The sequence below is a fragment of the Nanorana parkeri genome, unplaced genomic scaffold (genome assembly GCF_000935625.1).
Source record: "Nanorana parkeri isolate BGI_ZX_2015 unplaced genomic scaffold, ASM93562v1 scaffold409, whole genome shotgun sequence".
NCBI classification, from domain to species: domain Eukaryota; kingdom Metazoa; phylum Chordata; class Amphibia; order Anura; family Dicroglossidae; genus Nanorana; species Nanorana parkeri.
The window spans coordinates 5,394-32,811 of NW_017306677.1; the positions used below are offsets into that span (position 1 = coordinate 5,394).

Sequence of the window (27,418 nt, forward strand, 5' to 3'; positions counted from 1 at the left end):
AGAGTACAGCTCGATCAAAGCTCATTTCTAACAGATCAATAACTAACGGATATCACTCAGTCGCACCATGTACGACTGCTTGATCTTTACTGTTCATTAGTCTGACAAAACATTTAGGGGGGAAATTGATCTAAGAGGCCCAGAAATTCTCTGCAGTGAGTTGATCTGCACACCGCAGTTTTATATACATCTGACTGCTTTATGTAAAAAGCAAAGCCTGGAAATAAAACTGTAATATAAGATTTGTGGTATCAACATTAATGTTCAAATGTGGACCTAGTACTCGCATCAAACTTATGTTTGAAGAGGCAGATGGCACAAACTATACACTACACACCCGCTTAGACTTATGGTATTGTAAAAATGGAAGTATTATTTCTTTGCATTGTAGATTGTAGGCTTTTTTTCACTTTTATGCAGTATATGCATGAGGCATTTGTTTATTACATATACAGACTGTGCTTACTGCATACTAATTGTGCACAGTGGTTGTTGTGTATTGTTTTTGCTGCACTGTGCCAGTTTTGTTTAAAGGAGAATTATGAGGTGAGTGCTTTTCACTCAGCCTCATAATCTGAGCCGACCTGTGACAATGAAACTGTCACGGGTTGGCTCAGTAGATCGGGAAGTGAGTGAACACATACCGGCGCTCGCTCACTTCTCGATCCTGTCACTGCAGAGAGCCGTGACAGGGGAGTGACTGGATTCTCCCCTCCCCTGTCCGATCCTCCAGCGCTGACTGGCGGAGCGGACGGGGAAGGGGCGGGTACAGCTGGCTCTGCCTCTAGACATAATTGTCGGGATCCGTTTCAGCTGCGGCGTCTCAGTATACCATGTGCTGCAGCTTGCGATATACTGAGCTTTGGGTAACGGGAGGACGCTAGTTTTGTGTCCTCCCGTTACCCTTCGGAGAACTATGGGGAAAAGCCCTGACCCCATAGTTCTCCTTTAACCATTTTTTAACATTGCACATTAAAATAACAATTTCCTGATTCAAACTTTTCTAACAGGGTTATTCACAAAGAAGCCGAAGGATCCAGCCGTAGCTTCGGCTGATCCTTCGGCTCTCTTACGCTCTTCAGTCGAACTGAAGGGCTGCTGGACGGGCTATTCACAATAGCTCATAAGGCGGCAAAGCGGCTCAACCGAGCTGAAGGTTCGGCTCGACTGAGCCGAAGTGCAAGCGAAGTACGGCTGATTTTAGCCCATGTACGGCTGAAATCAGCCGCACCGAGCCGGAGTGAATAGCCGAACGGCTGACTTCACTTTGGCTGGGTTATTCACTCGGCTGCATTCGGCAGCTTTGTGAATAACCCCCTAAATGTTGTTAATTGGTATGGATGCAGTGGAATAAAAATTAAATAGTATGGTAATCTTCATAAATAGGCCCCATTGAATCTATCACCCACTTTACTTTATTTGTGGCTGTAAAGTGGGAAAAATTAAACCTTTAATGTCTTATTATTCTACTGGGAATAATTTAAAGACTATGTTCCACCAAATTTGAAAACGTCATACATGGCTGCTGACAATGTCACAAATCTCATGAATTGTTTTGTTACAAACTTTGGCAGAAGCATCTCACCAATGGAGTCTCGGTGAATGATGATTCAGACTTACTCTTTAATACTTAGGCATTGTTTGTAAATGTCAAGAGCTCTGCACTTTACCTTTCCTGGTAGTTTTCTGGGATCTCCCGCTCTCATATCCATAGATGGTGGCACTTGATAAATGTCTTGTGACTGGGTCATTGATGGCGGCACCTGGTAGATGTCTTGTCCGGCTCTAGCTAATGGTGGGACTTGATAAACATCCTGAGAGTGAGGGGGGCTTGTGGATCCCACTGGGACTTGATACAGCTCCAGTGGTTGATTCATGGAGGGTGGAACCTGATAAATGTCTTGAACTTGACTAGAGAACTGATGTTGGGATAGCTGGTTCTGGAACAAGGTAGATTGCTTAGAAGGTGTGGTTTGGCTAGGGTGCGGTGGCCCCTGAGGGCTTTGATAAAGTGTCTGTTGCCCTTTAGGTGGTGCTGGAACTAAGTAAACATTGTCTGCACTCGGGCTCTGGTAGGGATGCATAGGTGCATACTGGTTTGAGGAGACGACATTATAGACTCCTTGGTTGTTATAAGGCAATGGAGACTGAGGTGGCTGCTGCTGCGATTGTTGTTGAGGCTTCTGTTGACCTTGATCACCAGCAGCACCTTGTTTCTTGTCATACATACCCACTAGAATCTTAACCCGATTTCCAGGAACAATGCCCTGTCGTCCATGTAGAGAACACAGCCACCATCCATCTAAACCTTGAGTGTTACGCTCCAGCACCGTCATAATATCCCCCTTTCGGAAGGATAGCTCGTCTGGGGACTCTGCCACATTGTCGTATAGAGCTTTGGCCAGTACATTCTGCAACAAACAGAGATACAAAAACATTAGTCATTAAAATACTTTTGCAGCACTACCAATTCACACTTTCAATGAATCAATAGTGGACATGTCAGCAGTACCAAATCACACTGGTATCTACAATAACATAGTTATTATTGCTTGCCATAAATAAACATGGCTTTTGAGCTCCCTCGTGAAATATAAAGCCTAGGCAAATGCTCACACAGGCTCTAGCTGCCAGGAGAATTGCAGGTGTTCCATGTCATTAGAGCCTGCAGCGAGCATATTGTTTTCAATCGTTCAGACCTTGTCTGGTAGCCTTGTAGTGAGGAAAGGGAATTAGGAACACGCAAGCATTGTACAACACTGCTAACCAGCAAGCAAAGCCTGCATATGTAAACAGCAGACATGGCTGAACCCTTGCACATATAGAATTACAAACTATATACCGAAACAGGATTTTTAAAGTATTAACTCACATTGTGAAGATTATTTTTATAAGATGGTCTTTCTAATGTAGATTTCCCCAAAAATATTGAAAATTCTATAGATCTCGTTTAGGTTGAATATGTACAATACAATTGATCCAGCTGTTCAACCTGACCGGTGGACTTCTGAATGATCTCTGCTCTCAAGTCAAACTGCTGAATGGTTCAAGTGACTATAGAAATGGTGATGACAGCTTTCATGAATGAACTATCTTCTTACAAGTGAATTATTCCATTATGGTTGATAGTATCTTATGGTGCAAAAAAGGGCACTGATAGCCAATGAGATGCATTTCATGTCTGAAAAAAGGGATAATTGGCTGATCAAGCGCGAAAAAACAAAATCTGTCATCATTACCCCCTTGTGTCGAGATACCTGAACACATGACAATGATACAAATGACAGAAGTCTTAACATTTTACACTAGACAACCAAATCCACCATCTTAAAACTGCCAGAAGAAAGGCCAGAGCCCATGTACGAGACAAAGGTTCTAAATCTCCATCACTCTATCCGAAACTAAAAAAAATTGTGTTGGGTTTGTTCATATACTGGGTTACTTTGATCATAACACTGATATATCTTGAATATAAATGTACAGAAACATGGGATCTCTAGAAAAGTAGAGTAGTGTTGTGAAATATTATTATCTTGGCAGAGACTCATGGTGGAATTCAAAGCATCCTGCGTACAGAGATTTAGAGGTCAAGGATCTTAAGTTCAAAGCCAACGCTGCTTAATCTCTGTGTTTGTGAGGGCAAAGTGGAAATAGTCTCCCCAGCCATAAGAGACACCAGCTAACAAACCACTACATTCCAACCAACAATCAGAGGTCTATATGTGCTGGATTCTCCCATGGAAAGAAGGCAACACAGTCAACAAACACAAGGCAGATAGAAGTTCTTATGATGACTGTTTGACATGTTGGTGTCAAGGCCAGTTGTCAAAGTCTGTCTTCTACTGTATTCATAAAGAATTAACAAATGCATTTTGTTTCTAGACCATCTCTAACTAAATGAACATTCATATCTATCAAAAGGAATATCTTCAAAGATCCCTCTCTTGTTCTTCAAGGACATTTTCTTGTGATTTTTCACCTTCTGCATGCTTTTTGCTCCATATTTTTCTGATTATATACTGTATGTCATATGAACTGTAGAATTTTTCCATAGTAACTATCTGTACGTTAGAGAGTTCAGTCAGAATAATTGCTAAATGACAGCTGCCAGAAAGTTGGTTACTCGACAAGCCTCCTGGCAAATAAATTACCTTCAGTGAAAGTCAGTTGCTAAAGCTTTGTCCATTGACTCCAGATAACAGGAGCAGTCAAGCATAATACTGTGCTGCATTACTTAGCAGGAAGTACGGCATGTAACTGAACTGAGCAATATAGCTGCCCCCCCCTCAACAAACATAAGCATACATTACTAAAAACGTAACCTGCAAACATAAGCATACATTACTAAAAACGTAACCTGAACAAGTGTTATATATACTGTATTTTGCGGTCCATAAGACGCACCGGACCATAGGACGCAGGGAGGTCCGGCGCGCCTTATGGAGCACTCGACAGACTGTAGCTTCTGACACAGCTTCTATGACAGAAGCTGTAACAGAAGCTGCAGTTAGTGACCGCTGAGACAGGTGCAGTGTGATTACAGCGCCACGGTCTCAGTGATCACACAGAGCAGACGAATGCTCACGAGGCGGCCCAACGAAGTCATCTCGTGGAGTCATCTCGTGGCCCAACGAAGTACTGATGGGGTGGTCATAATAATCTGGCCACTCAGTGTATATCTTAAAGCTGAAGTCCAGGCAGATATACAAGACACAGATAACACAGCTCAGTAATTGATTAAATTACTGTGAAGTATTGTGTGATTTCAAGGCCACCAATGCGCAGAATGAATCATGCACATGTGCAGATAAGTCCCAGTCCTGTGATGTGTTTGCGCATGCACAAGATAAAAACAAGGAAGAGGACGAGATGACAGTGGAGAACCAGACAAGTTATAGGAGAACTATAGCTGCAAGGAAGACAATGCTGGACTCCATGGACTAGTAACTATGGTTCTTTTTATTATTATACAGGGATAAGTATTAGAAAGATTAAATATAATTTTACTTAGGCAGGGTGAAGTTCCTCTTTAAGAAAATGGCCATATCTTGCATGGTGTAGCCTTGCATTCCCAGCTCCCTATTATCCATTGAGGCCACCCACTGGAGGTGCCTGCATTATTATTCTGATGCTGGTGTCTGGTGTCTATCCAGCCCACAGGTTTGCTTTAAAAAATACAATTTTAAGGCATACCTGTACGTAAAGACTGTTCTCAAACCTACTAAGATTATTTGTACATGCATTAAACTGTATACATGTGTGAACTATCTGTAGTGTTGAATGGATGTACTCAGACCAACACGCTTAGTTTGGCTATTTACAAGGTAACAAAGAATTCACGTCTCGTCGCTTACGTGAGTGCAACATGCGTGTTATCGTTGCTGTCAACACAGCTGTCAGCTAACACACCTGTGGACAGATCTGTTAAACATTAACATGTCTGTTCACTGCTCACTTTCAGAAACAATTTCACCATCTACTTTAAATCTAAAATATATTAATGTCTTATGCATTAATATACCATAGCAGGTTGTTAGATTTCTACACCAAACAATCCTTTTCAGATTAAACTGGAAGCCAGCAGGCTCAACAAAGCCGGCTTGGTTAAAAGTGTGTATAAAGCCATTTTTTTCATTGGATAGGTTTGGGAAAAATTGGCAACCCTGTCAGTTTTCTATTGCTGTCTACTAGAGATGAGCCTGGGCTTGGTGTGAGCCCTGTTTGCCTGAGATCATCCAATCCCACTAAAAACCGTGACCGCGACTCCCCTCTCCCGGCCCAATCAGTGGCAGCAACTGCAGCAGGGTTTTCCCCACGCCTTTGTGATAAATAATGAGGATTGCGCCTCCCTGCAAATGATTGGCACGGGAGGAGGGGGTGGAGGTCACAGTTTTGAGCTGACTTGGGCGAAGTGGGTTTCCACCAAGTCTAGCCTTGTCTCTACTGTCTACGTGCCCAATGGAGATATTCTTTCTCTGTCCTGGTGACAATTTTCATTACGACTGGCAGTGAGGGAAACTCAAACGTTTAAAAGAAGACTATAGCCAAACCTTCTTTTTTGGCTACAGTTCTCTTTTGGATCACATGAGTACATTTTTTAATGTACTCCTGTGGCCCAAACTCAGCAAATAGCGGGGTACTGCCTGCTATACGCTGTACGCTGCAGCCGGGAAAGATCCTGACAATATTTTTGGGATCCACCCCACTGCCTGATTGGCAGCTAGCTCTGCTTCTCTAGAGCCAGAGCCATCTGTGCCCACCCCCATCCCTGTCTATCCCTCCAATAAGTGCTGGAGGAACAGAGAGGGTAGGGGGAATTCCTGACAGTCACCATTCTCCGCAAGCAGAAGCCATGAGCTGAGCAATCAGCTCACTGCTTGAAATGCGAATGTTTAGTACAGCCAGCTTTAAAATGAATTTCGTTTTTTAAATGTCTAGAAGTATACATCTAAAAACAAACCTCAGACGGTAAAAACCTGAGATATCTCCAAGCAAACAATGGTGTGGGTACAGCAAAGGTCATGCCTTGCTACTGCCAGTCTGTTTCTGAGTATTTCACTACAAATCTAGCATTGGGACACCACAATATACAGAGATACTAGCACCATTATGAGCATTTCTATGGCCAGTTGAGAACATAAAATATAAGGGGAAGCCTCTGAGTGATTAATGGTAGGATGGTGAACGGCAGAAAACTATGAAAGAAAGCTATGAAGTAACCCAAGCCCCTTATTCCCTTGAGGTCTAATAAGTCTTGCAACTGTTTCTATATAACTGGCATCTTTAATCTCACGAAGAAGTAAAGAAAGAAGAGATGACTCCCACCCAATCCCCTGTATCACCTCTCTTTATATCACCAATCCCAGTACTGCCTCCGTCACCCCTATATTAGGAAATACATGAGAAATGATGACCTTATTCACTACTTCAACCTCTGAAAAAAAGGAAACTGTAGGGAAGACTGTAGAAGGTGTGCAGGGCATGGCCTTTTCTTTTCTGCCTCAGAAAAAAATTATATACATATACTGTATATGTATATAAACCAATTCAAAGAAGAAAAAGAAGCAATCATGGGTCCTGCAGCGGAGTTAAAAGAGAACTATGAGGTGAGTGAAAATCACTCATCCTCATAGTTCGAGCCGACGCGTGACAATGAAACTGTCACGTCGGCTCAATAGATCACAAAATGATTATAGTTTTATTGTCAATGTTTTGATGGAGCTTAGTCCGTCTTTGTCAACATTTCTTGACAAAGACGGACTGAGCTTTCACCTATCTCTACTGCAAAATCCATGAGTGCCTCAATACCTACTTTGGATTTATATGGGTATATTTGTGGATGAGCACCGGTGCATTTAGCTTACAAATAGAGTGTGGTGGCTACCCTTGGGACTAAATATATAAGTCCAATGGTGGGCATCACGCTCAGATAAGAGTAAAAACTGCCCAGGTGCACGCAAGGTAAGTAGATATAAATGGTCCAGTGGAAGAGGCACTCACGAGTATTGTAATGAAGCAATAGAAATAAATCTATTGGTCAAAGTTTCGACAAGGCACTGCTTGTCTCACTATCATGGGAAAGACAAGCCATTCCTTGTTGAAACATTGATCAATAGATTAATTATTGTATGTTGCTCTATTACAAGACCCGTCACTGTCTCTTCCACTGGACTATATGTATATATATACATATATACTATATGTATTGTTAGGGAGGTAACTGAGTTTGAACTTTGATTGTAGTGTACTTTATATTATACTGTGACTATCAGTGTTATTATGTGTCATATTACTTGCTTACTGCACCTAGATGAACTAGTAAAGTTTTTTCTGCCAGCAACGCCATTTTATGTTCTGATTTTCAATTACTTTTATATTCTTTCACACTCTTCATGGTGTAGCAGCCAGAAGTTACACAATGTACTTGCTGCTCTGTTCCATATAAGCTCATATTCAAAAATTAGCCGTGCCAAACAATATTACATTAAGGAGCAAGTGGGAGATCGTCCAACAGACACTTAAATCAGTCACTATATTCATCCTCGAGCTCCAGCAATTATCAACAAGTCTGAGATGATTATAAAATGATTTGTTAATGACTTTATCTCCAGCACATGTTATTTGATGATTTGGGGATTACTTGTTAATTACCTTATCTTATTTCTTACTCCCAAGCCATCTCATTTAAAATATTTTGTCCTAAACATAGATAATTACAGAGTCTTCAGAATATTTCGGAATTAGTTTAAGATCATTATTTATGCTTGCGTTATTATGTTTTTCTTATCTTCCATTAATTGAAATTATACAACATTTAGTTTATTCCCCTTGTTAACAAGGCTACTTAATGCTGAGCTGCTCTACTGGCCCTATCAATCCCTACAAACATATATTTTGGTGTTCTAAAACATCACTTAGGGCCCATGCACCATCTTCACTGGACCTGCAATTCTCAAGTGATAGGCCAATGTGGTAAAAGGTGTCTTTTCGTTCTTGCTGCGGTGTGAACAGACCCACTGCCAACTACGGGCGGCAGTTTCAATGTCTTTACTTTGCCATCAAAGGACAATGTCAATTATTTAGGTTAAGACCCATTTCCAATGTCTGTAAAAATTGTCACATTGGTTTTTTGGCATGAAAATGTTGATGCTAGAAATGTAAGCACCCAAATATTCAGCATTAATAGAGATTATCACAGGTCCTATATGATTAATGTAAAAAATCCCAAAAAGACACTAAGGTTGAATTCACATATATCAGCAGTAAAAAAAGTGAAAAACCTGCAGCAAAATGAAATCACCCGTCCATTTCTGTTGTCAGTCCTGAATTCTGCTCAATTGTCACCTTTATCTTTTTTGCAGCTTTTTTTTTTATCAGACTGCTTTGTTGTATTTGCATGGAGATCACAAGTGATTTTAGACACTGTTGCATTTAAATTGAAAACAGTTTCTATACCTTATAGTGAACTGAGCAACTGGGCAGCAGCTCAGCTTAGTTTTTCCTGCAGGAGAACTAGTTCTAAGGGGAAACACTACAATCACATTTATAATGATTGCGTACATAGGCAGATGAGGTTACCATAGGCTGGATTTTTCCATCTTTGCAGATAAATACTCAAGCAAGCAGAATTTTGGCTTTTCTCTACCTTTGTGCTGCCAGATATGATGTTTTAGACCTAAATGTGAACAATAAGAAGTCCTCATAATGGCAGTTTAAAGTCACAATGCACCAACCAGCCATAACATTATGACCACCCTCCCAATATTGAGTAGGTTCCCCTTTTGCTGCCAAAACAGCCCTGACCCATCGAGGCATGGACTCCCCTAGACCTCTGAAGCGTAGTAGCGAGGTGGGGCCTCCATGGATTGGACTTCTCACAGCATACAAGTTCAAGTGTATAGTGTATGTGTAAAGCCCACCCTGATCCATTGTTACTCACATCCCCAACACTCCCTTTCTGTTCCCTCCACTGGAGCAGCAGGCGCAAAATACTAGTGCTTCAGGGTATGGGGGAGCATGTGGCCCCCTTCCACGATGCAGTATTTGGACCTAGCAGTCAATTGGATGGCCTGGGCTGAAGGGGGGGGGGAGAGTTGCAATCACTATCACTAGGCTCCAACCTTAGCTAACAAGGTTTTTTCTTTGGGGATAACCTTCAGTGAATAAAGCTGGCCAACTATGCTAAAGAGCATGGGTGGAGGCATCTCTTCTGCCTGCTATTGTCGGGTGCTGGCTCTATCTATGTAAATCAGAAAAAAGGATTTGGCTGAAAGCTTTCTGATTTATTTTAATAACCAATTTTGCTCCATAAACAGTATTTTCATAAGAGAGAACTAAATATCATGGGTTAACCAGAGGATGTGAACCAATGAAAAGATCTGCATTATTCCTACAGGAACTTCCTGTGTATGTTTTGTGGGATGTGAAGGAGCTCACAGCTGGACCTCAGCAACACTTCATTCCATGAATAGCTCCCACTTTTGTACATATGGACTCGGCTGCTAGCCTGTGAATGTGTGTTGAAACAAAGACAATGGATGTCTGCGTACGCCTGCTTCCTTGAAGGGCCGGAACTAAAAAGCATGAATGGCCCATATGAAAACTAGAGCACGGCTTGTGTTTAGGAAGCAGGCAAAGAATTGTACACAGTTATAAACAGTTATAAACCTGAACCACTTCCACAAAGAAAATATTATTAAAATAAAAGCTATGATGATCGACAAAGTACAAAAAAAGAGTAGTGGGGAATCAAACCAGTAGAAGAGATTGCACTGGACCAGTCATCACTAACTCCTTATTGTCTACCATCAGTAATTATTGTCTACCATCAGTAATTTTTTTTAAATACAAATACAAGTGGTAGTGGAAAAACTGCAGAACATTCTAGCATTGTATGGATGAGGACAACTAGAAGAGGACCCTAGGAAATCAGAATTGCAATTATTGCAATTAATTTTTTTGCAACAAAAAAAATTGCAAACTGAAATATCTGATGGCCTGAAACTTTCCAGCATTCCCCAGTAGTGAAGAGATAAGCTGCCAATGTGACTCACAGCATGGAAAGCATAATGGAAGTGCATGCAGGGTAATAGAAATATCTTCAGACTAAAGCTGGCCACACACCAGTAGAATCTTGTTCAAAAATGTTTGGTTTCGAAATGTTTGATTTTTCTAATAGTGGGGTCCCTGTGGTTTTCATCCATAGTGATGAGGAAATTCGAAGGAACAGGGTGGGATTTTTCTCGTTTCTTATCTGAACTTACAAAATTCTAACCGTCAATATGATTTCTGGTCAGAAAGAAAAGGAAATATTGTAATGCACTAGTGCTAAAAGAAACCTGTTTGATATGTCTTAAGGTGCCCATACACTGCACGATTATCGTACGATAATCGTATGCGATCGGTTTTTCGTACGATAATCGAGCAGTGTGAACGGAGACGTGCGACCGTTTCTACTGTACGGTCGCACGTCTTCTGTCGAACCAGCATGTTCGAAAACCAGCCGGGAATCGTACGATTCTCGGCTGGTTAGAACGGTGCTCGGAAGACAAATGCCGAACGGGCCGGTGTGCGCACGCGCACACTGCCCGTTCAGCATTGCGGTCATCGGAAGCCCGCCCCTCAGGGGGGCGGGCTTGCGATGATCGAGAGTGCGATCTGCCTGTCCAAGATAGGCAGATCGTACGTTTTTTTAATCCCTGTACAACCATCGCAAGACTAAAGTCTTGCGATGGTTGTAGAGTGTATGGCCACCTTTAGATTCCATTTAGGTAGCAGGCCTGGATGGAATTTTTAAAGGCTTTCAAACGAAATTAGTTGACTCGATGGCCTGACGAACGTCTTTGAACAAACAGTGTATGGCCATTTTAAATTACCAGTTTCTCATGTGTAAAACTAGCTATAAATAATTTTATATTACTATTGAAGGAAACCTATGGGTCTCAGTGGTTGCAATGCATTTAAAAGCAAGTATCATGCATTTTTATGTCCTCCTAGTGACCTCTATGGACTTTTCACTGCACATTGGCACATTGATAGAAAAGGTACCTGATCTATTTTTTATTTTTGAAGCAGTGTAAACAACTTTCCCAATGACCAGCTAAGTTGACTGTCGGGTTTTTGGTCAATTTCCAGAGATGAGCACCTGATTCATGCAGCTCTATTATATTGTGAATATATATTGTGAAAGTGCAAATATTTCACAGAAAATAAAAAGCTAATTATCCTTAATTAGTCACAGAAATTCTCTAACAGGGTGGGAAACCTTTGCAACAGATGTACGAGCTTCTGACAGCAGCAAATATTCACTGACACCGAATAATTAACCTGCACACTGCCTATTATCATGAGCAGTGCTTGGTGTAGACACATCACTAGAATAAGCTAGGCTGTGTGTGGCATTGGCTTCTTTGCATGGAAATATATTCCGTATCCATATGTTTTTCCTACAGCTGAACACCACCCAAGATGCTAAATACATTGCTGAAATACTTATATGTGAACTGTTTTCCCTTCTAACTGACCTACAGTTTTGTTAAGCCACTTGTGATTCTCACAGCCCTGCCATATGGCATTGGAAGGTAGGTGACCTTACTATTCTCTACTACAGATAAGCGATACAAGTGAGTCACCTTTCTACCCCTAGCCTGCTGATTGGACAATAAAGAGGTCACAATATGCTGATGAGGTCATTCCTATGCTCTCCTTTTCAACAAGCAGCTCCCAGTACATGAAAACATTAGACTGACAGCAAGGTGCACTGTGATAGAGCACGGATTGCCTCACAGTGCTGGATCTTCTTCTGAGGCTTGGCTTGCATGAACCAGATTTACAATATTAACTATTACCAGCAATTTAAAATATATAGGAAGAGGACCTTGAGGCAAAATTGTCAGTTAAAGGATCTCAATTATACACCCCTTTCTGTATATTTTATAAATTGTGGCAACCAGAAGTATCCTCCATGTGCAAATTTTAACATGCTTGTTCTTAAAAAAAAGGATAATGGAACTTATTTACCTATAAAGGCAAAAATGCTTTCCAAATGTCTTCATCTTTTTTCACCTATCCTCCCTTAGCATGCTGACTGGGCAATGTAGAAGTGGAAGAACTTCTCTCCTCTTCTCTCCTCTCCCTCCTTCTCTCCTTTCATTTCTCCTTCTCTCCTCTCATCTCCCATCTTCTCTCCTTTCATTTCTCCTAGTCTCCTCTCATCTCCCCTCTACCCTCCACATATCTCTTCTCTCATCTCTCCTCTTCTCTCCACATATCTCTCCTCTCTCCTTTCATCACCCCTCTTCTCTGCTCTCATCTCCCATCTTCCCTCCACATACTCTATCTCTCCTCTCATCTCTTCTCTCCTTTCATCACTCCTCTTCTCTCCACATATCTTTTTTCGGATCTCCCCTCTTCTCTCCACATATCTCTCTTCTCATCTCTACTCTTCTCTCCACATATTTCTCCTCTCATCTCTCTCCTTTCATCACCCTTCTGCTCTCCCCTCTTATCTCCACATATCTCTTCTCTCATCTCCCCTCTTCTCTCCACATATCTCCCCTCTCTCCTTTCATCACCCCTCTTCTCTCCTCCCATCTCTCCTCTCATCTCCCCTCTTCTCTTCCTTTCACTCATCTCCCCTCTTCTCTCCTTTCATTACCCCATTCTCTCCTCTTATCTTATCTCCCCTCTTCTCTCCACTGTACAAGGCTACAGAGCCTACTTGGCTCAGAGTGCTGTTTCTACCTGTCGCTTTGATAGTGCTGCTGTAGAGCTAATTATAGAGGGCTAATGAAAACACAAATGTAGGCATTTATACTAGTTGTATATAAAGTAGATCTAGTATATCACTAAAATCTGTTAAAAAAAACATGTAAGGGTTGCAGCACAGCCATCATATCACTATGCGGTGAATAGAACTGAATGAAATGACACTTTGTGGCATTTCAATAAAGTTCTTACAAATCTTACAGTGTGATGCGTTGTTCTCGATGCATCAGCACGGCTCCGAACACAGCGCACACCTGTGGCTGCATTTGAACACCACTATATTTCTAAATTTTGTTAAATTCAAAAGCTGTTTTCAATCTTTATATGTTTGCAGCTTTCATTAAAAGAATACATTGAATGGCAGGATCGAACAACATTCTACAAGAACATTCACATGAAAATCTACCAGTGTATGGCCAGCCTAAATCTAGCAGCTATCACCTTGGGCTTCCTTTTGCTTAACATGTCAGCTAACAGATCAACAGGCTACAGAATAAAATCTGATCAAGATAAAAGTGCCATTTTCTGTGCAGCGGTGGGAACTTTACATCTAGAGCTGTGAATGGGGTAAGCAGCTCTTTCTCATAATGTTAATGTCTCGTTTAATTTTGTTTTCACTTTCTGCAAAAAAAATAAAAAATCAGCTGATTTTATCAAAACATATTTCATATTATTATTCAATATGCATAGTCTTTCGAGCCACACAGTCCCCATAAGCCACTACGTTCACTGATGTCACAACACTAAAACAGTATGACAGGTTCATTTGTGTGGGCTGCAGCAGGGACATCTGACATGTAATTGCTCTGAGAATATTACTCCTTTTTGCTGCAGGCATTCCATTGCTCTATATTAACACTGCACAAACAAGAGATCTGATTTTATCAACTTCACATGCATAATAAATCCTTTCTTCAGGTGAATGCTGTAGGGGAGATCTGCCATTTTAGAGCATCAAGGAAGCTCTATTCTGGCACACAAAGCATAGCAGTGGTTTGCATAAAGGGTTTCCTTGAGACTTTATAATAAAGGATTATTTCCTTTCTATAATGCCAGCAAATGCTTGACAAGGATTGTGGGTAGAGACAATAGAATCTGCTGTACAGGCAGTGGCGTAACAATAGCCATAGCAGCCCATGCGGCTGCTATGGGGCCTGGGGGTGGAAGGGTACCCCAATAAGGATTGCAGAAGTTGCTGTTGACCCTGACATTATTAATCAAGAAGAGCTGACATCAAATATACAGGGAGGGACTATGCAGGCAGCTCTCCTGCTACCTGACTTTAATATCATTGACAATAGGGAGGTTGCTGGGGGACCCCATCAAAATTGTGCTATGGGGCCCCATGATGTGTAGTTATGTCCCTGTGTACAGGACAAGGCCGTGCAATGTCATTTATCTTAAACTGTACCTGTACTAGTATGAAAGTTAATAAGCAGTGTATGGCATGTAATAGCCGGGGCTTTAGAGGTTGACTTAAAGCTGAAATCTGGGGACAAAACTTTCTTTTAATTATTTTCCTCAATAGCTGAAATGGATATAAATCTACTTTGTGCACACAAAATGCCGTTGCAAACCCCAATATTACCATGTAGCAGTGACATCATCCCTATGTTGTACTTATGACATCATCCCTATGTTGTACTTAAAATGTGCAGAGGGCAAAACTGTGGGAGGAACCTAGAAAGCTCCACCCGCTAAAGACTTCCTGCAGAAAACTACAAGAAGGGGCGGGTACATGACCAGTAACCCTGCACAAGGAGAGAAAGCAGCAACCACTGGTCTGTATTAAAGGAGGCTGCTGCACAGAGGCAAGGTTTCGTACAGGTTTACTGGAAAAAATACACAAAGCACTCCCAGATCTAAGTAAAAATGTTCTTCTATTTAGCCAATATTTGTTTATCCCAGAGCTCCACTTTAAAGTGTTTTTCCACTTCTGTGGTCAAATTAGCGAAAACTCTACTATATGTTTGTTATGTTTCCATTCACACAACACACCTAAAATAATTTAAAAAAAATATTTCTTACCCTTCTGGATGTTTCTTTGGAGCAGGCCTTTGGCCACACTGCAAGCTATTCTGAATAGTGAGTGAGTCTGCCCCCAAGACAAATGGGGGCAGAGTGCGTTTCAACTGAACATATAATGCAAGAAGTCAGGCTTCTCGATCTTTCACCCTTTGACAGTGTTCAAATCTAGTTTACAACTGACAATGAGATCTGCCCGCACAGTACAGACAGGGTTAATTAGCCTCCTGAAGCCCCCTCCTTGAAATTACAAAGAATGGCGTTATCCCAATTTGGTCGCAAAAGCGTAACTACACTTTAAGAGAGTTCCAGTGATCTGCAAAATTCTTGCAGGAGTACCTAAACTTATGGATCTCTAACATGAAAATTCTGACTTCAGTTAGAAAGTCAGCAACTGTCCTACTCTATTCTGTGGCTCCTTTCTGGCTATACCATGTGAAAGGCAGATTCACTGATCAATAGAAAGGCAAAGAAGATGAGAGGGTCCAATGACAGGTGCTACCAAAATCGTTCTGGTATTTCAGAGTACCCTGGGTTTAAGGACACCAGAGGCATTTTAGAGGTCAGATGGAATGGCATGCATAGCCCTTTGAGTGCTTGTCTTGCCATTACATGCGAGTAACCATGGCCAGACTTCTGTTCCTAAAACTCAAATCCCAGCCTAACCCAGTCAACCTAAACTATTAGGTCAAATGTCCTCTGCCAAACCCATCCTACCCCAGTCTACCTGGCCTTTAAGTCACATGTCTTGTGGTGGCCCCATCCTACCCCAGTCTACCTGGCCTTTAAGAAATTTGTCTGGGGGTGGCCCCATCCTACCCCCGTCTACCAGGTCTTTAAGTCATATGTCTTGGGGTGGCCCCATCCTACCCCCGTCTACCAGGTCTTTAAGTCATATGTCTTGGGGTGGCCCCATCCTACCCCCGTCTACCAGGTCTTTAAGTCATATGTCTTGGGGTGGCCCCATCCTACCCCCGTCTACCAGGTCTTTAAGTCATATGTCTTGGGGTGGCCCCATCCTACCCCCGTCTACCAGGTCTTTAAGTCATATGTCTTGGGGTGGCCCCATCCTACCCCCGTCTACCAGGTCTTTAAGTCATATGTCTTGGGGTGGCCCCATCCTACCCCCGTCTACCAGGTCTTTAAGTCATATGTCTTGTGGTGGCCCCATCCTACACCAGTCTACCTGGCCTTTAAGTCATATGTCTTGTGGTGGCCCCATCCTACACCAGTCTACCTGGCCTTTAAGTCATTTGTCTGGTGGTGGCCCCATCCTACCCCAGTCTACCTGGCCTTTAAGTCATATGTCTTGTGGTGGCCCCATCCTACACCAGTCTACCTGGCCTTTAAGAAATTTGTCTGGTGGTGGCCCCATCCTACACCAGTCTACCTGGCCTTTAAGTCATATGTGTTGTGGTGGCCCCATCCTACACCAGTCTGCCTGGCCTTAAAGTCGTATGTCTTGAACTGGCCCCATCCTAACCCAATCAGCCTGAGCCTTTAATGTAAGAATCACGTCAGAACATTCGATAATGCCATCAGAGACTTGTAGAATGTCATTCAAAATTTTCGTTGATTTTGACATTCGATTTTGGATCGAATTAAGTTTTTTTAACGAAAACCACATTTGCTGTTATAATTTTCCTTGTTTGAGAAAACATTTCCCTCCTGCTCCTTTGACCCCATTAAGAAAATGAAATGTACGTTCTAAAAATTATTTTTTCAAACTAAATTCTACTGGTATATGGCCAGCTAAACAATTAAACAATATCAGATATCATAGCCACTCAAGGCACACATAGACTGGGAAGAGAAATGCCCACTCTGCACCATCTCGCCAAAACAAATGATAATGGCAATCTGGAGGCTTTAATTATACACTATAAAGCACTGTTGATAGGTCGCTTTGTGCCACCCCTTAAGTCTTGCTGCCCTAGGCAATGGCCTATAAATTCAGATAAACATTACCTAGAAGTGTATGCTAAACTTTGGTCAAGTACTGACTGGAGCACAAGAATTAGCAGAACTCTGGAATTTGTGTCACGTGGTGTCAGGTGAACATTGGACTCCAAATACAGCAAACCAGAGTCCAATGACCAACTGTGCTGTACTCACATAGTCTGAGAAAAACACTCTACTATAAAAGGGATATGTAAACTCTTAACAACAACCTTCTCCTCTTTGCTCCTTTATGGTCTGTTAAATATACCATTGAAAAGTATTTTTTTCATATCTGTTCCATATGTGCAGCATAAAATCTGTTGATCAAGAAATGATCAGATCAAAAATGTAGAGCTTTCCTCTGCACACTTCCTGTGTTATCTTAAGGAGTCTAATTAGCCCTTCCAGTTTTTATCTTGGGAATACAGAACTGGAGAGAAGAAAGTCTCTATGTTGTGCAGAATGGGATTGGGGTGGGTTTGAGTAGTTTAGCAAAAGAAAACTGGGCAGGGCTGACGCCACTCAGTCCACAAAAATGCTGAGTGTTGTCAGTCCACAACAGGACTTAAGTGCTCAGAGGATTTCTTTCAGATTAACAGCTATTTTTCTGTACTTGCAAGGTCTTTAAAGAGATACACCATGTTGAAATGTGCATGTATTGCAGGGATGTTTAAAGGAGAACTATGAGGTGAGCGATTTTCGCATCCGTCTCATAGTTTGAGCCGACGTGTGACAATGAAACTGTCACACGTTGGCTCAGTAGATCGGGAAGTGAGCGAACACATACCGTCGCTTGCTCGCTCACTTCTCGATCATGTCCCTGCAGGGAGCTGTGACTATCACTCACGGCTCCCTGCAGGGATTCCCCCCCTTCCCGCTCTGATCCTCCAGCGCTGACAGGGGGAACGGACGGGGGAGGTATTCATATAATTGTTAGAATAATGACTCAAAATTAGTACTCACTAAGGACACACTATGGTGTTCCATTTACAAAATGCCCACATTTCCCTTGATCCCCTAAAGGTTAAATCCCCTTGATCTCCAGGATGTTAAGGATTACCAATGTTGTAAGAAATGCTATGCTGGAGTAGCACTGAATCATACACTAATGAGCAATGGCTCTAGAAACTGTCCATTGTTCAGTTTTGGATGAATCACTTATGAAGAATGTTTGTAGACAGAGGACGCAGCTAGCCCTACTGAGTATACAGGAAGTACTATTTGCTCTAGTTTAGGCTGCTTTTACGTCACTCAGCTTTATGATTTATGAAAAAAATCAAACGGAAGAAGTTTTTCAGTATGTTGTTCGGGAAGGTCATAGCTGATCTTTTAGGAACTGGTCCTACGTGGAGGAAGGCCTGGGGACCCTAATGATTATGCTGTTCTATCAGGTTACAAACTATACTACATCATGCTTAAAGTGTAGGTTGGCATCAGTCCTTAAACCACAATTGGCTTGTGAGTAAAGAAGGCACAGCACTGGGGAACCCGTTTACGACTGTGGACTAACATGAGTTCTTCTATGCCTACACTGGATGAGAATGATACAACAGAAGGGCTCACTTCAGAAGCACAAAGTGCATGGAATTAGTCTGGCGATGGCTTCTTCATAGGGTCTTGTTGGGGCAATGTTTACAGCAGCACTTTGATATTTACAATCATGATTTTCTAGAGTATGGGTATATAAGGTCTCTTTTACTTTTTTTCCCACTGCTGCTTGTGTGAAAGGGTTAGGCCCCTTTCACATGGGCTGATCAGGAGGGGATCCGTGCTCAGATCCCCTCCTGATCAGAGCAGTATGGAGCAGATTTCACCGATGTGACATCCGTGTCCATAACATTTTTTTCCTCAATCGCAAGAACTGACACTGCCGGACCTCTTGTCAGTCTATGAGGTATCAGATGTAAGTGGACATGTGTCCGTTTACATCAGATTACCCCCGATCCGGCACAATCAGATCCGGCAAAACGGATCTCCGATTGCTTTGTTTTTCTGGACCTGGCCGGGGTCAGTGGTAACCAGGTGTAAACAGATGCCCATACGTTTTCACATGGCTGCCCATAGACTACCTTTGGCCATCTGATCAAGACCGCCTGAAAAACTGACAGGCAGACCTGATTAGACTGGCCGTGTGACAGCGGCCATATAATACCTTGTGCTGTCGGAGAGCTGCACAGTGGCTCTCTCTTACAAAGTAGCAACCCAGCTTCCCAGCAGCTGGACCCCCAACTCTGCTCTAGTAAACAGCACTCAACTCTCCCTGAGCAACGCTGTTGATTAAAACATTATTCAAGGGGGTGTGTTGGACCACTGGAGAGCCGGGCCACTGCTTTTGGTAAGAAAGCAACGGTCCGACTCTCCTATGTACTGGCAACACATGGGTAGTTTACCATTTGCTGCAGCACTTAGCAGTGTAAACAAAACGTAACACAGCCCCATGTTTATCACTGTATACACATCCTGGCTGCATTACATGGATAAGTAACAAAGGTTCAATTGGGGTTTAAGCATTCCTGAAAAGTCATTATCTGCTATCTGCATGTAGAATCTGGAGCTGTGACTGAAACATATAACCTCATGTAAAAAAAAACTGAGCTGCAAGCTAATGATTTTGGCAGGCCTCTTTCTATTTGTGGTCAGTGGCGGCCTGGGGCATCACACATCTCGATCTCATTAGAACTGCTTTGGAATATAGGTCTCCTTGAAGGACGCTGTTCCATTGTTGTTAAATGTAGGGATCCTTTTAATGTGTGATGATGATCAGCTTAGGAATGTGGTAACAGATCGGGGCTCATCTTTCTACGTTTCCATCTGGCCCTGAGTCAGTGGCGTTGTGAGTCACAGTGGATGGGGTACTCTGTATCGTGTATGGCAGAATAACCCTTTCCCTGCCAGAAGAGGTATCAAAGTGCTTATTGTTGCTCCAGGAAGAAGTGCTCCCTAGCAGATTATGTCTCAGCCTGCAGGGATGGGTGAGATGCTGGCTGACATCCCAGACACAGCATCTTCTGACCCAGGGCAAGTTAATTCATCCATAAAATCTGATTTGAAACTATTCTGGGAAGAGGTATGTAATCTCATTTTCTGTGCCTAAAACCAAAGCAAGAAGATATATGAGAGTATGTATCAGAACTATACTTTCATTTGTTCTAATAGTTGATCTCCAGGTAGATATAGAAGTAACAGCAAATGATGCCGTTGTGTATTCATTAAACAAAAAATGACATTTATTTGTAGATGCAACGAGTTATTTACATGAATTTAACTTGGTATCGGCCTTGTAAAACAATGTAAAGCAGCACTCATTATGAGAGAAGGAGAGGAAGCACTAGGAGCAAATCGCATGAGCCACATGCAATTTATACTGACAAGGAACATGCTGACAGGTGAGAGCAGAGTGATGAGCTTATCAGTTTACTGCTGCTTCTTCAGTGTCCAATCACAGGATGGGGCAGAGAGGTGACCAAGCTGAACTAATTAAAGGAGAACTATGAGGTGAGTGCTTTTCACTCACCTCATAGTTCTAGCCGACCTATGACAATGAGACTGTCACAGGTCGGCTCAGTAGATCGGGAGGTGAGCGAACACATACTGGGTTCGCTCACCTCTCGATCCTGTCACAGGTCTCTGCCGTGACAGGGGGAGGGGCTGGATTCCCCTCTCCCCGCTCTGATCTGCCAGCGCTGACTGGCGGAACGGACAGGGGAGGGGGCGGGTACAGCTGGCTCTGCCTCTAGATAGGCAGAGCCAACTGTCACTCCCGCAGCTGGGCGGATCCAGACATAATTGTCGGGATCCGCTTCAGCTGAGGCGTCTCAGTATACCGCGAGCTGCAGCTCGCGGTATACTGAGCTTAGGGTGACGGGAGGACGCTAGTTTGTGTCCTCCCGTTACCCTAAGGAAAACTATGGGGAAAAGTCCTAACCCCATAGTTCTCCTTTAAGTGCTGTAGAGTAAACTAAGGTCACTACCCTGGCTGTGTTATCAGCCAGGGCTGTGTAAATCTCATAACTGGATGGGCAGAAATATAAATCCTTTGGCAGGTAAAACTGCTGTCACATATATAAGAGGAAGTATCAAAAAGTAAAGGCAAAATAGATTTAACGGCTTTAATAGAAGTAAATTGTTGTACTTGAACGTATAACTTTTCCACATAGTCCCCATGCAAGATGATGCACTTGTTGTATTGTTCAACCAGCTTCTGTACGCCTGCACAGAAGAAGCTTTTCGGCTGCTGCTGAAGCCAGGTGTTCACCATTTTCTTTACTTTATCATCTGGGGTGAACCTGAGACCGCAGAGGTCACCCTTCAGTGGACCGAACATGTGGTAATTGCTCAGCACTAGTAACAATTCTCTTCTGAATACTCCGATCTTCTTCCTATCGCCTTAAGAACTGGGTTGCAACCTCCACACGCTGTTGCTTGTGCAGAGCAGTAAGCTGTTTGGAACCCATCATGGGCAGACTTTCCTGTATCACCATGCACTATGGCAAATGTGAATCCATAGCTGATATCCAAATGTCCAAAAAGATGTTTCCAAAAAGAAAACACACTACAGCACATTGTTCTGGTGCAATCTCACAAAGGAGGGTCCATGTTTCCATCCATGTGACTACCACTCAACTAAAGTCCAAACGCTGTACTGCGCATGGTTGAACTGTCCAACAAGTAAATGTGGTGCAGTGTGCAAGCTTCTCCCTGCTCCGGTTATCACGTTATTTATAAATTGCCTTTACTTTTTGACTCTCCCTCGTAATTTCACTTGATATTTAGCTTTAGTTTGAAGTTTAGCTTTAAAATAAAATATGGCTCATTAAAGCGAAATAAAATGCAGTAACCCAGCAACCAGTTGGGACTAATCTTACAGCAGCTAAAATTTACTGCACATAGTTCAGCCCAAAAGTATTGTATTGGCATTCAGACCGGTGACTTCACGAACAAAAAGGCTCCTGAAGTTATGTTTTGTTAATCACCTCTCCTTCCCCATCCTGTGATTGGATAGATAAGGAACAGCAGCATATTGATGAGGTCATCACTCTGCTCTCTGAAATTAGCCTGTCTATGGCCACCATTAGCTTTGTACAGCTCCCTGCATTCCTACTCCAACAAACTTCTGGAAGCCTTATAATATGAAAAGGCTACAGATAACCACAATTCCCTTTCATTGATTGCCACACAGTATTGGAATGTTCTGCCTATCAACACAAATCACATGCCTACGCATGACATCTTCAGGCCTCACCTAAGAATTCACCTTCTGGAGAGGCATTTTTGCAATTCCTTTGTGAGTAGTGTAGAAGATCACAGATAACCACAATACCTTGTCATTCGATCACTGGCCAGACTCTTATATAGTGTTTTCATCACTACTAACAGATATCACTGTAAACCTAAAGGACCAATATTAGAATTGTCTCTGACACATTTAATGCATTAATTTCAATAAACAGCCTCCATTGCGGATTCAGACCATGTAGCAAGGCACGTTTACAATTCTTTACCCTCTGACTGGATCATGGCCATAATCACCCAGTGCATTGCGTGCATACTGCCAAGCGAAGAATAGAAACAATAATAAGGCATTTAAACATCAAGCATATTGTGGCTGGCAAAGTAAGCTAAATCTCCATTAATGGAACAAGTGAAGGGAAGATACTGAACACAAACAGCTTCAAGAGAACCTGTCAGCCATTTTTAAATATTATAAATATAAGTCCTGCCTAAGAAAGTTCTCAGTTGAGCCAGAAAAGTATTTTCTGTGTCCACTTTTGATGCTGCTTTAGTTTTTTTTTTAAAGGACTCGACTCCCCACCCGCTCCTTCCAATCCTGGACTGGCCAGTAAGGAATTCTCATAAAGACAAGGTATGGTGGGTGGCCAAGACTTAGGGCCCCAAAAAATTAGAAAACTTTTTTTTAAATATTAATAAATACAAAACTAATCAGGATCTTGTGGTATCTGGACTTAATTCCTGGCATACTTTACCATTAGCTAACTCTAACTTAAAACACCCCCTTCCTTCCTTCCTTCCTTCCCATCTGTCAAAGGAATCGGTCTGAAACTTCTTGGACGAACAGTAACTGCAGCCAATCAGCATACCTGCTGCTGTCAGAATACAAAAGCCCGGCAGGGTGGATGGGGAGGGTGGATTCCCCCATTCACATGGGGCTGAACGAGAAAAAACAATTAGTAAATGGACATCCTTAAGCTGGCCATACACTATACGAATCTCGGACCGGTTAATGAACTGACCAAAATTCACACAGAGGTTTTGGCTGGCATCCCTTGATCAGCTGATCGAAGCAGTCAGTTAGAAAATCTTTAAACGGACAGAGCAGGCAGCCAAAGAGCTGCAGGCTCTGGTCGGGTGAAGACAGCGGAGACATCTGTAATATTTCCTGCGTTCAGTCTGCAGGATGGGCAAAAAAAATATTACAGGTATGGCCATCAGGGATGGGAATGTACCCAATTCTACATTTGTATTGTACAACGTAAAGAAGGAACACAAACAGGTATTTCTTTTAAGTTGAGTGTATGGTAGAGTAACTCATAACAACGATCCAAAATTCACATTTGCCTGATGAGACAACCTAAAATCCGGTCCCCATGGCTCTCTACACACTTTTCTGCGTTGTCTTATAAAACAATCCTTTGTTGCTACTGACACGTGACATGCTAAAAGCAATGACATTTAAAAATCCCTTTAAACGGATCGGGTACAAAGCTCTTAGTGTGTCTCCTAACTGAACAGACATTTTTGTTGGTCATAAGTACACAAGGCATTTTACAAAAGTAGCTTCATGGCCCAGAGTTTTTCAAATATCACATTAACCGACCTGCCTCTAATAAGGAAGGACCAGTAGCTGAGCAGGTACTTATTTAAACTAGGAGCATCTTATGAAGATAGGCCAATGTTGTGGCCTCATCTGTCTCCTTCCTCCCGTCTCACCCCCCCTCCCCCCAGAGTTTTTCAAATATCACATTAACCGACCTGCCTCTAATAAGGAAGGACCAGTAGCTGAGCAGGTACTTATTTAAACTAGGAGCATCTTATGAAGATAGGCCAATGTTGTGGCCTCATCTGTCTCTGTCCTCCCGTCTCACCAAACCCCCTGCCTCGTGCATACATTCACACAGCGGCGGCCGGCCTTGGCATTTCAAGCCAGAATCATCCCAAATAAGGTTGTTATGTCTACGCTTCCACAGCATAAAAAAAATCACACTGTGACCAAAGTCAGCCCCGCTGTGGGAGAAGGAGGTGCTGGCTTACTTTGAAAATACTGGCCAGGAGGATATTACAATCTGTACACACCAATGAACCGAGACATGAATGGAAATAACACAGCCTCATTCTCTTATGATGATTTCATCACTAGTTAAACATTATCCATCCACAGAAGTTACAACTCAATGGTTGAGGCGGAAACTACATATTACCTCGACCTCAACCTACAGACTGTCTGGATTTTACCAGTTGTTACTTTACAGACCACAAGATCTGATTTCCACTACTACTATCCCATGTGACATGTATATAATATTTTCAGCAGTGATTCCTTTAAACATAAGGTATTTAGGTATCTTTTCTTTCATAGTTTGTTAGAAAATGGAGATTAGTTAAAGAAGGCTAAGTCCACCCAAAAGTGTACATCAGGTATAGGTGGCATGTGAAGGAATGGGTCACCTGTTGATCTCCTATATCTCTTAGGTTCTATTTACTTCACAACACATGCGTGTTTTCATGTATTGCGTTAGCCAGGCCATTAATTCTGATTGTTCTGTAGATCTACTTTAACATACAATAAAATAAGTCCTACTCTACATGCCCTAAAGAGCATTTGCACCTGTGTGTTGTGGTGCACTATAGTGCAATTACAGCAACACACTATATATGTGTGTTGGAAGGCAATTTACAATGAAGAGCAAAGCACTGCAACACACACTGTTCACGAACGGAAGCAAAATTCTGCCGAACTTCCTTTTCACGACCCGAATTGTTCGCGAACAGAAACGTTCGTGAACCGAGGTACCACTGTATATAGTGTTATCATAATACAGTAAACTCCCCATTATCCGGCATTCACGGGGATTGGTAGACTCTTGATAAATGTAGTTTCTGGTTGCTCGAGCGTTTCTATTAAAAATAGGTCAAACTAATGCCATACCCCATACTTTACCATAACATAAACAATGTATTGACTTCATATCCATATTGAAATGCAGTATTCAAAAGAAAATTAAGACAAATAGACAAACCTAAAACAAATTAAGACAAATAGGCACATGATCATTTCCATGATAATACATGCTGCAGATCAGCAGAACAGTGAGTACACAGCAGATTTTTTTCACTGTTTAGATGAGAGTTCTGGTTAGTTGAATGCCGGAATAACAGAGAGTTTACTATAATATGCATTATAGCAAGCGCTTAGAAACTGTAGCTGCATGACCACCAACCTGCCATAGTTCCTGGTAGTGATTTGGCCCAGTTTGGGGGTTTTGTGCATTCCCACCAACCTTGGGTTGTTGTCAGGTCTCCTAGAGGGTGAGGGGCAAAGCCGTACATCCAAACTCAAACTACATTTGCAGGTAGGTTGAAGTATTCAGTGCATTTTTATGTAGATGCTAGCAGGTGCCCAGGAGCCCAATGTAAAGTCAAAGATCTATACTTAGATGAAAACGTATCCTTGAGAACCATGCAACCTCATGGGAATTTCACATGTAGCCATAGTATTGTACCTTGTTGGCCATCAATGAGTGCTGAAAATTTGGAGTTTAATAGGTTTAAAGGGTGAAGGGTTTGGCGAAGTCAGGAGACGTGAACAATGTAGGCCAAAATAGCTGAACTGGAAAGTGAGCTGAATTGAAGAATCCTTCCAAATCAGCTATTTTGGGCCTAGATTGTTCACTTCTCCTCCCTTCTCCAAACCCTTCACCCTTTAGTGAATAGAGCTTTAAGTGTTACCTTTGATTGGCTAACCTAAGTTATTAAAGATGCAAACCTTCGAGATTCCTTAGATCTCTTCTTCAGGCTTTGTATATTTCTTATGTGTAGCATAGGATTGGCAACAACTTAAACCACTGTGTTTGTATAGAACTGTGATATGCCATAAATGGGATACCCCACACATTGGAAAACAGCTCTACAATTCACTCACTTGTATGGGCAAAGGACAGAACCATGAACTGTAGTAGGGAGCCCTTGACATTGAACTCCTTAGAGATATAAGAAGGCAGTAGATGATCCAGCCCCAGCATCCACCCACCCGTACCTGATATAACAGCTCTAATTGGACTGACCATGTACTTTATTATCCTTTGGTTAATATTTCTCTATACTTCCTATTCTTAATATTTGTTTTACTTATAAAAATAGTATCTTAAACAGTGCAATCACTTCTTCAGCCAGTAGTCAGCAAGTTTGCATGCAATGTCAGGTTGCAAGGAGTTTGAGCAGGTCTGAACAGTTCTTCTAACCTTGAAAACGTTGTACAGGTGTGCCTTGTCATATTATGCAACCATACCTGAAGGCATTTCAACAGACAAATGTGGACAAACATAGCAGTAGAAGATTAAATGTGATTTCTCAACAGACAACTTTTAAGTTGTATCTTCATTTCCAATAAGCTCCCCCAAACTCTAGGCAGAAAGGTGAGTACTGAGCACAGCAGCCACAAATACACTTACATCATGTCGTCATCCCGCGCTGCATTGCACATGCACCAGCCTGAACACTGCATGATGCAGAATTTGGGCTGCACTAGGCATGCATTTTACCAGTTAGGGGCCCACCAAGGGAAAGGCCCAAAAGGAGGCCGAAACAACACAGACACCGTGTTCGTTTCACAGATAGAATAGCTAAAAAAAGCTCAGCACCAATAACTCAACGTAAACTAGTGTGTGTGTGTGTGAGCTTTGTTTTGCACTTAAAAGAAAACCAGAGTGTGTGAGGGACATAATTCATTGTTTTGTGGATTACAGAAGTGAATAGATTGAAGTCAATAAATGGCCTACCTCTGTACTGTAGTTCTGCTCTATTAAGCATTGTAGCTCCCTGTGCCCTGCACACCTCCCCCATAGCAGAGGGTAGAGGCCTCTGATTCCAGCATATCTCATTGTTCACCGAAGAAAAGACTCATATTGAAATTGTACAATGAAGGGGGGGGGGGGGGACGGGGAGCGCCGGG

General features: G+C 42.3%; 1 protein-coding gene across 1 annotated transcript in view; it reads right to left on the reverse strand.

The window, feature by feature from the left end:
* Positions 1–1,670: 1,670 nt before the first annotated feature.
* Positions 1,671–27,418, reverse strand: part of LOC108789582 (breast cancer anti-estrogen resistance protein 1-like) — a gene marked incomplete at its 3' end in the record, with an annotated part of 56,703 nt that continues 30,955 nt past the window's right edge. The window contains exon 2 of the mRNA XM_018559640.1: positions 1,671–2,411. Coding sequence (XP_018415142.1) covers positions 1,671–2,411 — 741 coding nt within the window. The remainder of the gene's footprint in view (positions 2,412–27,418) is intronic.